This window comes from Bicyclus anynana, chromosome 16 (genome assembly GCF_947172395.1).
Source record: "Bicyclus anynana chromosome 16, ilBicAnyn1.1, whole genome shotgun sequence".
NCBI lineage: Eukaryota > Metazoa > Arthropoda > Insecta > Lepidoptera > Nymphalidae > Bicyclus > Bicyclus anynana.
The window spans coordinates 10,983,861-10,996,291 of record NC_069098.1 but is presented as its reverse complement, the minus strand read 5'-3'; the positions used below and the strand labels follow the sequence as shown (position 1 = coordinate 10,996,291).

The following is a 12,431-nucleotide window of genomic DNA, read 5'->3' as shown; positions in this document are numbered from 1 at the left end:
ATTTAATTAATTAACACAGTAATAACTTAACCTTTGATTTAGAATGAATCGGCCTATAACCTCTTATGCGATACAAAACGTGACTTAGTTTAACCCAGGTTTCGGGTCACGATTTTGTTCGGTTTAAGTGTTTTCAGTTATTCAAGCTAGTTGTAATTTGTAAATAGTAATACTTATTACCACGATGAGATTTTCACTCTTAATTACCAAGCAAACCTCAAGTTTAATAAATAACTGTAATTAATTGAATCAGAAACAAATAAACGATTTAAAATTAAACAGTCTTCAATTACCTCTAGTTTGCGATCCATGTCAAGATTCGGGTCACGATTTTCATAATTGTTGATTTTTGTAGATGCTCTTAGTGATCCTCGCCAATTGGGCGGGCTGGTATGTAGCACCCGTCCGTCACGACATACGACTGACACAAGAAGTGCATCTAACCGTGATCTAATGACGCAACGCTTCCGGCCTCCAAGTGTTACCTCATTGTTGGGCTCGGAAGCCCGATGGCTCGCTCCCATTCTTTCAGCCGGTTCAGTGAAAGGGTCCTCCGATACACTTTTACCCTCAACAGCGCCTGCGCGAAGCGGGTGCTAGAGTTACGGCGTCTTATAAATTCGGTGAAAACACAACGACATCACATTACGAATTCGGCGGCTGTAGCAAGCGGCCGGCCGATCAGTGACAGTTTAAGGTTCAGTGTTGTGCTTACACATAGTGGTTTAGTTTCGACAACGTGTCTAGATTTTCTAAATAAACGTACAAAAATGAAATTCACGGTGAGTGCGTGTTTTGTGATAATAAAAAGTGCAGGTTCATTGGTTGATCTCAATGTAGAGTTGCATTTTTTTGGCTATGTAAAATCAAAAATATTTTAATTTTAAAATCGGAGTGATAATTATTATTAATGAATTGTTACACGTACAAAAATATAATTATAACAATTATAAAATTTAAATTTTAAATAAATTGATAGATTTTATTATTCTTTTAATTTTTAGTCTTAATTTTATTTTAATTAAATTTATGTGAAAATTTCAATATGTATATTGTAGAATAATAAATAAAGTTGATATTATAATACTTTAAATGATATAATTTTAAAAAAACACTTTTCCTGAATATTTTGTATATCGTATTATCGAGTGGTATGGAGAAAATTATTGGCAATATGTACTGGAGTGCTTACCAATAGAGCTTTCATCCATACATTAACTTTCTAAGCTCAAGACTTTCAACGGCATGTTAAAGACTAATTGCATACAAATTGGTCCTGAGCGTAGGTTTTATTTTTGTACAGAGTAAAAGTGGTAAAAGTGAAATTAAATTTATTACAACAGCTGTAATCCTGAACAGTGTCATGCGGGTCGTTGATCTAAATATGTGGCGAACAAGTTTTTGATTCTCGTAGCTTTATTTGCATTAACGAAAGTAAAATTAGATTTTGATTAACATAACTTGTTGCTAGCTTCTCTGACGTGAACTTTATTGTTTCAGGTATTCATTGGTCTACTTACCATATCAACAACATGGGGTATAAAATCCAAATTAGAAGAACCTAAGGACAAGAGAGAAGCATCCGGTACTTATTTGCCACCGAGCTCCCACAACTATCAATCGCCATCATCCTCGGGGCAGGAAGAAGCTAACACCATCAGTATTGGAGCAGGATACAGCGTAGGGGCTGCACCAAAACCCACTTACAGTTTCGGTGGTCAGAGTGCAGGAGTCGGAGCCTCATACCAGTTGCAGCCAGAAAGTGGACATGGAAACATACAACTATCACCCATAGGTCTACAATCCAGCGGCCTAGTCTCCAACGATCTCTCGCAGCTCATGAGCCAAATATCTCAAGGACTTAACAGCGGAGCAATTTCTATACCGTCTGGTAGTCAAGGATCTTTATATCAATTTGCAGGTCAAGGCAGTCACGGTGGTCAAGAAATCTCTGTACCCCAATTTACTTATGGAAGTCCTCAAGTACAGCAGTATGCTATAGCTGATCAAGGTCAAGGCGGCGTGCCAGCTTATGCTCTAGGCACTAAAGGTCTAGGAACCTATGGCTCAACGGGTCCAGTTCTGTTTAGTCCTGAAACTGGTATTAGCCAAGGAGCGCTTAGCTATGCAGCACCTAGCTTCGGCCAGTCTTACCAAGCGGCGGCTTTACCTTTAGGTGATTCCGGACATTCTCTACCTGGTTTTTCCTTCGGTGGCTCTGGGCAATCTTTGGGAGGATCTCTGAAAGGATTCAGTGGTAACTATGCTACACCAGCTGGGAAATCTTCTTTTAAACCATCAGCGTTCTTAGGTGCATCAGTCCATGGTGATTCAGGCGCTGGGCTCGCCAGTCTATCCGGTTCATACGGATCTCCGTCCTTTGCTAACTATCAACCAGCTGGTGGTCAAGGCGCTTCTTCTATCGGCTCTGGTGGACATGGTGCCAGTTTTGGTTCTTTATCCAGTTTCTCTGGTAGTCCATCTAAAACATACTTGCCATCCAAATTTGAAGGCGTCGGATCTTTAGAGTCAATTGCTTCTGCGTTTTCTGCTAGTGGTCAAATAGCACCACCTGGAACTACTTACGGCAAACCATCCGGTGCATACTCCAGTAATGTACACGCTGCGTCAGCACCATCTCCTGCCTATTACGTCTCATCTGGTAAGCACTCTTCCCCTAGTTTTGGCTTAGGAAGCTCTTCGTACAGAAGCCCTGCATCAGGACACAGTTCTTTAAATTCTTTCTCATCCGGACCTAAATATAGTTTTGGCGGACCCAGTTCTCGCTACCTACCTGCCAAAGACGCCCAAGGATCTTACAGTGAACCCACTTACAACACAATCAAATACAGCGAGGAGCTTAAGCCTCGTTACAATTAATCAATTGCGATAAAATAAAATATTGCCTATATTGCTGTAAATAAAGCCTGATTAATAAATATTAATGTTGGTGAAGTATGTTTGTGTGGATGAGTACAAGGCACAGACCGTGATATTAAGTTGCCTTTGGTAATTTATTTGGGTATGCTTCGATATTTGAATTTATAATCGACTGCTATAATGTAGGATTTTGTAATAGTTATTTTTTAACCGACTTCCAAAAAGGAGGAGGTTCTACGTTCGGCTGTATGTATGTTTTTTTTTTTTTTATAATAAAATGTTGTAATTTATGTAACGTACAGAACATTTTGAACGTAAGGGTTCCTTGTTGACTACGGAACCCTAAAAAAAGCTCAATTAAACGGTTCATTGACCACCGTGTCGAAGTTATCTCGTTGTCTCCCGTTATCTGTTACCGTGAATACCCGGTGAATTTCTGTACATAATTGTTAGATGTAGGATTGCCTATTTATTGTTAATAAGTTGTTTGTTTTAAGATTGTTATTGTCTTTATTAATAAAAAATGTTTGTTACGAGTTGTCTTATTATTTTATCTGAATTAACTTTTGAATGCAAAAAAGGAATATCTATTTACGCTTATGAATGATGAACATATTGTAGTCTAGATATAACAGACAATTTTACCTTTAACCTCTTATTATGAAGAATAAAGATAGTATATAAAAAATTATCAAAAAAAATTCAACCGACTTCAAAAACATAAAACATACTGACTAAACTAAAAAGCGAAAAATAATATTCTAAGTTCTATATATCATATTATGTACTAACTGATGATCAGTTTGAAGGCGGTGCTAGCCCAATGATGTATTTATTCAAGCCATGTAAGAATATCATACAGAATTAGGTTTTTAGCCAGTGTTTTTTCATGTAGTTCTTTCAGAAACGGCTTAAATGAACACAACATCATCTTAGAGGTAACAAATATTAAAAAAAAACATACGCTTCGAATTGAGAACCTCCTCCTTTTTTTTGAAGCCGGTTAAAAATTTAAAGTTTCTGTGTTAAAGTTTTCTAGAAGATATCTTTAATAATAATACCTATAGAGGTAAAGTTTTGTGGCGTTAGGGGGTAATCTCTCGATCTACTGAACCGATTTTGATAATTCTTTTACTACTAGAAAGTTACCTTATTTGTGAGTGTCATAGGCTATTTTATCCTCGTATTCTCACGGCGAACTACGCGGGTGAAACCGCGGGGCGGACTAGTTGTTGATATAGCCTGTACTCATTTTACTTTTGAAAAAGTCATGAATACAGAAGTGCTTACTAATATAGTCTTAATAATGTTATATTATAGATATAGGTAATGAATAACTTACTTATAAGGAAAACTGTTATACAATACAGTCTACACCATATAATAATAAAACAACAGATACTTTCAAGAAATTCTCAGTAGCAGTCTAGATTTGGAAAGTCAGTTTTTTATGCCTCGCCCGTAGAACAGTTGTGCATGATTTTTTTTCGGTTTCTGATGCTAACTCTAGTCCATATTAGTGGACCTGTAATTGCATGTACGGTTGTGCATTGAACTGCTCAAAATACAAAATTATTTAATTCCAGTCAATCTTGCTTAAGTTAAATCAGAAAGCCTTACATATAATAAGCCTTAATAAAACATAGCTTATGGCTATCAGAAGTAAAGGCTTTCTATTGGTAAAAGAATTTTCAAAATCGGTTCTGTAGATCTAGAGATTACAATTGCGTCCTCACAAACAAATAAACAGACAAACTTTACCTCTATATAATATTAGTATAGATTAAGCATGACTTCAAAATGATACATATAAATACCTAAGTTGCATAAATTGATGAGTCAGTGTATTGTGTAAATATATGTAATACATTATGTATAACTGACCACGCTCGAAGAGACATGTATCTCGATTCGCAGTAGCGAAATGCGTTCACTTCCGAATTCTTGGTTACGTGTTGCATAACACTTTTTGTTACCATTTTTTTGCGTGTTTGTGTGTTTATTCTCTGTGATTGATTGATACAGAATCAGAATTGAGTAAGTGGTGTTAACGTAAGACATTATTGTGACAAATTCGTGTTACGTGTAACCGGTGTCGTTGCCATTTTTTATTTGACGTGCTTGCTTGAATTAGAATTTAAAAAGAGAGCCTGCGTTAACCAGATACACCTCTTTTTATTACCATTATCTAATAATAATTTTACCTGACGTTTTGAAAGTGTTTATAAACTAAGCTAATTGTAAACTAAGAAACAAAACTATTGTAAACTAAGAAATAAATGAATTTTGACTTTGGTTTTATGAAGGCTGAAAGTATGTCAGCCCGTGATTTACCCATGGTACTACGGTAGCCAACAAGAATGCTCATCAGCTAATACAACCGTCTCAGGCACCTACGTAAAGTCTATGGAGATAATAATATGATATATAAATAAGGATAAGAATAAGAATAAGAATTGTTTTATTTGAATAAACTCGGTACATATAAATAGCAATGACGTCCTGGCCCTTAAACTAGGTAAGCCCGTGTCTTAAGGGCCAGTGACTTCCCTGGGTACATTTGCTCTGGCTAAATAATTGGTTTAATAAGAGTATGTTTCTTGTAGATAAGTACAATCACGAGTCAAGACTTTAGCTGGTGGGAGGCTTCGGCCGTGGCTAGTTACCACCCTACTGACAAAGACGTACCGCCAAGCGATTTAGCGTTCCGGTACGATGTCGTGTAGAAACCGATAAGAGCGTGGATTTTCATCCTCCTCCTAACAAGTTAGCCCGCTTCCATCTTAGATTACATCATCACTTACCATCAGGTGAGATTGTAGTCAAGGGCTAACTTGTAAAAAAAAAAAAATACCAAGAGTATCACTCTTCTTATTCAACAGGTTCGCTGGTGTATCAAAGCAGTGAAGTAAATTTGAAGCTGTATTATTTGTTTAGTATTACTTTTTCTGTTACCAACAAGCTTAACAAACAAACAAGCAAACGAAGAAATAAACTAACATGATTCTTCAAAAGGCTCAGGCTTCAGGCTGTATGGCCAAGAACATTAAATGTCACCGTTGCGACAAATTAAAGATGAATGTCGTAAAGCGTTGTAGCAAACTTTTTTACATAAAGCATAAAGTTTTCATTATTAAAGCAGAATTATCAAGTTTCTTAGATATAAGTAAATTGCCTCCCCCCCACTAGGTGGACCGCAGGGAGCCGCTGGATGCTGGCGGCTCGAGACCGTTGTGCTTGGAGGTCCTTGGAAGAGGCCTATGTCCAGCAGTGGACGTCTATCGGCTGATAAGGTAAGTAAATTGCCGGGTAGGGTAGGCCGGGCATGGGTATTTTCCTTTTGAAGTTTGGACCGTGGTGGCTTTGGAAGGAAGCGGATTTTAAGGGTACAGGTCCTTAATTATACAAAAAAAAAACGTAATGTTTTGATATTTTCAACAATAATCTTCGGGTTTACGTGAAGCTTTGTGGCGACGAATGGGGACTAGATTTCTTATACTTATAACTGTTGAGGGTCTGGAAACCTGCTACTTGTAGGAACATAGATTGACTTTTCTGCTATCATAAAATGAAGTATGTCTGGGTATTGCAGGCTCTTAGTCCATAGACATCTTATTACGTGTAACCAGTTTTTTTCTTTAGACTGCTTTTGAATATTCAGATCAGACTACATCTGCACCATAAAAAATGTTTTTTTTCCGCGACTTCGTTTTTATTTTATCGATATACTTTGATAATCGTTTATAACCGATTGTGTTAAACGATATTAGTAATGTAGTTATGAGGTTGTGATATGGAATTATAAAAATCGATGGAAGATAATTTTTCTAGAGATGACAAAATATGAATATGAAAAAACAAAACGCCATTTTTTCGTTCGAGTAACTGAGACTTTTCTCAATTCTGTACTATATATGAGCCTAATCCCTCTCATTCTGAGAGAAGACTCGTGCTCAACAGTTAGCCGAATATGGGTTGATAATGATGATGATGATGATTGTTACTCTGTGTTACTCGAAATATGAGTTAAAAAGATTAATATATAAATGTTAGATAGTGTCCCCCTCTGATCATATAGTTATGTACTAAATAGCTATATGTATGTTTACATAATATTTTCTGCCTTTATACATAGATGGCGTTAGTTATATTTGTAGTTCAAAAGCTCAAACAAGATAGCGCCACTACTACATACTCAGTAGAAATTATGAAAAAAAATAGGTAGATCAAGGAACCCTCTGACTTTAACTAGCCCTCTTCCCAAATAGGTCTTATTAGATGTTTATTTTTTTATAAATAAGGTATTCGTTATAAAAATATATGGTTAGTAGTATGAACGTAGTATCCAGTAACTAAGTAGCTTAGTAGTTTTTTCTAACAGAGCTTCAAGGGTAAGAACTACTGTTAAGCTTATATCTGTAGTCAAGCAATACTGTGTTCCAATTCAAAGAGCATGTTTTGTTTGTTTTAAAACTTTAATGCCTATGTACATAGGCATGAAATATTAGCTGTAATAATAAAATAAGGTCCATTTAATTGGCATAACACAATTTCTAGGGCAAATTTTCATTTTGAAATGGTTTTCCGGTAGTTATGTGCTATGCTAACAAATAAACTCCTTCTATTATAACATAATGCCAAGGAATTTTCATGCGCATAGATGCCGTTTAATTACAGGCATATAAGGCTGTTCAGGCTGATTGATACATGGAGGCAATAGGCAGTGGCGTGCACAAGGTTTTTAACTAGGGTAGGCACGATACATACAAGTTGTACCTATAAATGGAAAATTTCTCTCTCAATATAGGTTCGGAATGAATCCTCAGGGTATGCAGTGAATTTGTGCATCTATGAAGTGCACGCCCCTGGCAAAAGGAGGACGTGTTCCTTGCATGCTCTATTGCTCTGTTTTTATTACAAGTTAGCCCTTGACTACAATCTCACCTGATGGTAAGTGATGATGCAATCTAAGATGAAAGCGGTCTAACTTGTTAGGAGGAGGATGAAAATTCACACCCCTTTCGGTTTCTACCCGACATCGTACCGATACGCTAAATCGCTTGACGGCACGTCCCGACATACCGGAACGTGAAATCGCTCCACTACACGTGATTGCCGGTAGGGTGGTAACTAGCCACGGCCGAAGCCTCCCACCACCTAGAACTGGACCAATTAAGAAAACCTCAATGGGTCCAGCCGGGGACCGAACCTAAAACCTCCATCTTGTAAAGTCTGCGTCACGGAGGCCGTCAAATAATTATCCATACACCCGCCGTTTATAAGCGATGGTATTTATAACATTAGGTGGGTCATCTGCTTGGTTTATCAATAACTTAAATATGTATGAGAAATGGCGAAAGGATGTTTCTCATCTATGTATCTATAATTATCATCATCTCCTTACCCTTATCCCACTTAAGTGAGGTCGGAAAAATATGTCAATCTTTTCTATTCGTCTCTATTACTCGTCAACTCATCATCCACTCCTTTTACACACATGTCCTCTTTCACACAATCCAACCATCTCTTTTCTAGTAATATGACTTTCCTCCCTACTTATCTATGTATCTACAATTATGAAACTAAAATGAATCATTTGCGTGATTTCGAGGCTATGTTATTCATTGTTCATTTAGGAATACTCCAATATTCGCTACTCTAATTGGCATAAGTAGGTACTGTTTGCTAAATACTTACGCTGCACCTTGTGCTATTTTGTATTCTGTGGCTGGTAATGAACAAAATAGTGTAATTTTGGAATTATGAATTTTGAAAATGCGAGTCTTTAATTTCCAATGTCCCCTAACGCTATGTCAGAAGTTTATTGTATCAACAATCTATGATACAAAAACACTACGTTATTTTAAGTATCATCATCATTATCACTACCCAATATAGAAAAATATGGTGGGATGTGGAGTTTAGATCCACGACGGTATTCTAAAGCGGATTATCGGGCTTAATATTCGAAGTATAGTAAGAAAAAAAGGGTAGACAGTGCTCATCCGGAGACGATAGAACGTCTAATCCTAACGCCAATCCTAATTTGTGATGCCAAACAACATTGTAGTGTTGTCGATGTAGTTACAAGCACGTACCGTGTTATTTATGGTATATACCTATACCGCATCACATAGAACAAGTTCCTTGGATGCCAGAATGTCTGGATGCCTGGATGGATGAAGGTTACTTAACATCAGTTTAGACGATTTCTTTGTTCCTTTAAATTAGTAAGGATGTTTGTGATTCCTTTAACCAGCAACAATTACATCGATTTGGCTGTTTAGAATGGATATAGATTTTACCCTGGATTAACAAATTGGCTACTTATCACGGAAACATCCATGGATTCTGTGTAATTGTAAAAAAATAGAACAAACTCGAATGAAGTCGCTGGTGGCCTCTATCTATACTAATATTATAAAGCTGAAGAGTTTGTTTGTTTGTTTGTTTGATTGATTGAACGCGCTAATCTTAGGAAATACTGGTCCGATTTCCAAAATTCTTTCAGTATTAGATAGCCCATTTATCGAGGAAGGCTATAGACTATATTTTATCCCCGTATTCTACGGAAACGGGAACCACGTGGGTGAAACCGCGCGGCATCTACTAGTTTACTAATAAAAGTATAGAAGCATGAAAAGCGTGAAAGCTATATTTTATTTTTAAACTGTAGATTGTTGTCGCAGCACTTCGGATCCACACGTAATCACTGACGGCGGTGTTTAGGAAACCTCGGTCATTTCGGACTTCTTATGCACTTAATTAAATATCTATTATAGCCGCAATAATATATTTAATATCTCTGATGGGAATGTAAACGTGTAAATCGTCTAGTGCTCGCAAATCGCAGTGCGTTTCCGCCACCGTACAGGAAACTGGCGTTCTCAGAGAAACTGGATCTGTTACGTTGCAGGACAAAGACCTATCGGTCACTTCCCTGTGTACTTCCATCTGGAACCGAAGGAAAGTTGCCCATTGCCGCCCATATAAATGCGTGAACTTGATATTCACTAACACTTTTCCGAGCACCGGTGAATAGAGCACTTTTACTTTAAGTAATCTCAATCGAGAAATGTGATTGCACAAAATGGTGAAAAAAGGATTCTTTGTAAGTTTTCCATTGATCTACTTTGAATAGAGATATCGTTTTGGTTATTAGCGTTTCGCGTTCGTTATTAGTTTCGTAACATTTAACCTTCGACCTAAGGCCTAGTTTATATCAAGCGAGTTGTGCGTAAACGAGCTATTGCTATTAACTCATAGTTTACTTTGAACTACAGCACGCGCCAAACTAATCTTCCGCCATTCACCTACAGCTTTTTACGTCCATAATGCAGTGGATCGAATTAAGCTCCAATAGATTTATTTATAGCTTCATATTCATCTGGTGTAAACTATTTTTGTATACTACTAAATTCTTATGTATTACTAGCTGTGCCCGCATAGGTTTTTTAACCGGGTCTTATTAGATCTCAATTCAGTGGGAATATCGGTATAAAAATTAGTCTATGTGCTATTTCAGACTATAATTCAGCCAAATATCATCCGGATCCATTCAGCCGTTCTGGAATTATAACTGATATAACTTACTCCACTTTGTTTTATAAATGCACTTAACAGTAGCTAGTGTCGAACAATCATTCTTTACGCTTATTTGGTATTTTGTGTGACTAATCGTAAAGGGGAAAATCGGGATAAAAGTATTCTATGTTCTTTTCCACTATGGATACTATAATTTTGCCAATTAACATCTGGATCCGTTCAGCCATTCTGGCATCATAAGTGGTAAAGGTAAAACCTTACTTTGTTTTATAAATGTACATACGTTACAGAAGCTAGTGTCGAGCGATCATTCTTAACGCTCATTTGGAATTTTGTGTGACGAATCGTAAAGCTGATCATTTGTTTCAGATCTTTGCCGCTTTCGCTGCACTCGCGCTGGCTAGCGAGATCGAAGACAACGACCAAAAGAAGAGGGGAGCTGGGAAGACGACCACCCTAAACGCCATCCCAACAGGGGCTCAAAAGCCCGATTATACTTACAGTATTTATGCTCAAAGCCCTAGTGCACAAAGTAGCCCAACTCAATCCTATCAAAGTCAAGTGCCAAACTCTTTCTACCCCAGTCAAATCGCAAGCCAGTATTACGCTCCGTCTAACAATGCTGATGCACCACCATCGCACCTTCATACTCAAGTATCTCCAAATGTAAACTCACAGATTCCACAGCACACGCAATCTCAGTTCGTCCCTATTAATTTCGTCCCCAATCCCGGCTATCAATCGAAATACCAAATTGTATCCCCAAAGCCGAGTGGAAACGTACAGTTTGCTATATTACAGCAACCTGCAATACAACCTTCGTCAATACTGCAGTACCCTAATACATTTTACTCATCAGGCCACACAAATCATATCGCCCCTCAAAGTGCAATTTTAGGTTCGCAGGGGCATTTTAGTTTTCCTTCTTTCCAACCTTTATCGTTAGGAGGTAGTTTCCTGCAACCGTCGATGGTTGTTCTACCTCAAGGCCACGGGCTTTACAACAATTTGGTGTACCCTAATCCTACTCAAAGCTTTTATAACTATTACCCATCGGCTCTGCAAGCGAAATACAGCTATGCGTCAGGGCCGACTGTATCACAGTCCACAGACCAGTCTCAAAACACAATCTCTCAGTCGGTTACAAAGGAAGACTCCACTAGCGCGCAGAGTAGTGACTATATAACTCCTTCGGACACCAGTTCTGGATACAAGAACGCTTACACCAGAAGTACTTATTCCAAAATTTGAAGATGCCAAAAATTGCTTTTAGTTTATTTGTTGTTAATTGTTAATCCATTTATTTATTTGTTCGACGTATTCACTAAGTTGTTGGTTTTGTGTATATTAACAAATATATTGTTATAAATATTTACTATGGCCTTTTATTTATAAACGAGGTGTTTGATGAACTATCAATGAGTTATAGTTTTAGCCGAGGGCAGTTGTAGCATTATTGACATTAAGGTATGATTAGTTGGTTATGAAAAAGTGTTCGGGGTCATATTCTTTAAGTCTGTGGTTATTTAGTTATGTTTTTCGAAAATGTTATTAGGACAGATTGCATGATTTTTTAAGATTGTGGATTTAATGCAAATAAGTTTAGTAAACATATCTCACTGTAGAAGACTGAAGACTGCTGACAAAATACTTGTAGTAATTATAATGTATCTTCTACCTCTTTGTGATATTAGATTTTTGATGGTTTTATTAGATTTTACGAGCTTTTTTCAATCTATAGATGACAATATTTTGGAAATAACGTCCAACGCGTTGTGGACTAGTTTCATGACCAGGGTAAGGCTTCAAATAACGCTACGAGAAGACCGAGTAAGAAACAGCCTGTTTTTAAAGGTCTAGGCAGTTAATATGAGGCGGCGGGGATTTTGCAATATATTTATCAAAAAAACCAGATGAGTGTGTCAATACTTATCGAAATGCGTGACCGTAACATCTTGAACTTAGTGAAAGGAATACATAAGTGGCCGTTAATTGCTGCTTGTACA

At 37.2% G+C, this 12,431-nt stretch overlaps 2 protein-coding genes across 2 annotated transcripts; both read left to right on the top strand.

Annotated features, from left to right (window-relative positions):
* Positions 1-624: 624 nt before the first annotated feature.
* LOC112054990 (pro-resilin) lies at positions 625-3,413 on the top strand. The gene is made up of 2 exons (XM_024094956.2): positions 625-782; positions 1,501-3,413. Exons 1-2 carry the CDS (start codon positions 771-773, stop codon positions 2,878-2,880), a joined length of 1,392 nt encoding a protein of 463 aa, XP_023950724.1. The 5' UTR covers positions 625-770; the 3' UTR covers positions 2,881-3,413.
* A 6,419-nt stretch (positions 3,414-9,832) lies between these two features.
* Positions 9,833-11,800, top strand: LOC112054993 (uncharacterized). The gene is made up of 2 exons (XM_024094958.2): positions 9,833-9,991; positions 10,795-11,800. The coding sequence occupies exons 1-2, from the start codon at positions 9,971-9,973 to the stop codon at positions 11,674-11,676; spliced, it is 903 nt and encodes a 300-aa protein (XP_023950726.2). The 5' UTR covers positions 9,833-9,970; the 3' UTR covers positions 11,677-11,800.
* The last annotated feature ends 631 nt before the right edge of the window (positions 11,801-12,431 follow it).

Bases quoted from the DNA above. Each gene is read 5' to 3' on its own strand.
- LOC112054993 (XM_024094958.2), top strand. From the start codon at position 9,971: ATGGTGAAAAAAGGATTCTTT. The intron at 9,992-10,794 runs GTAAGTTTTCCA...CATTTGTTTCAG, and splicing joins TGGTGAAAAAAGGATTCTTT to ATCTTTGCCGCTTTCGCTGC.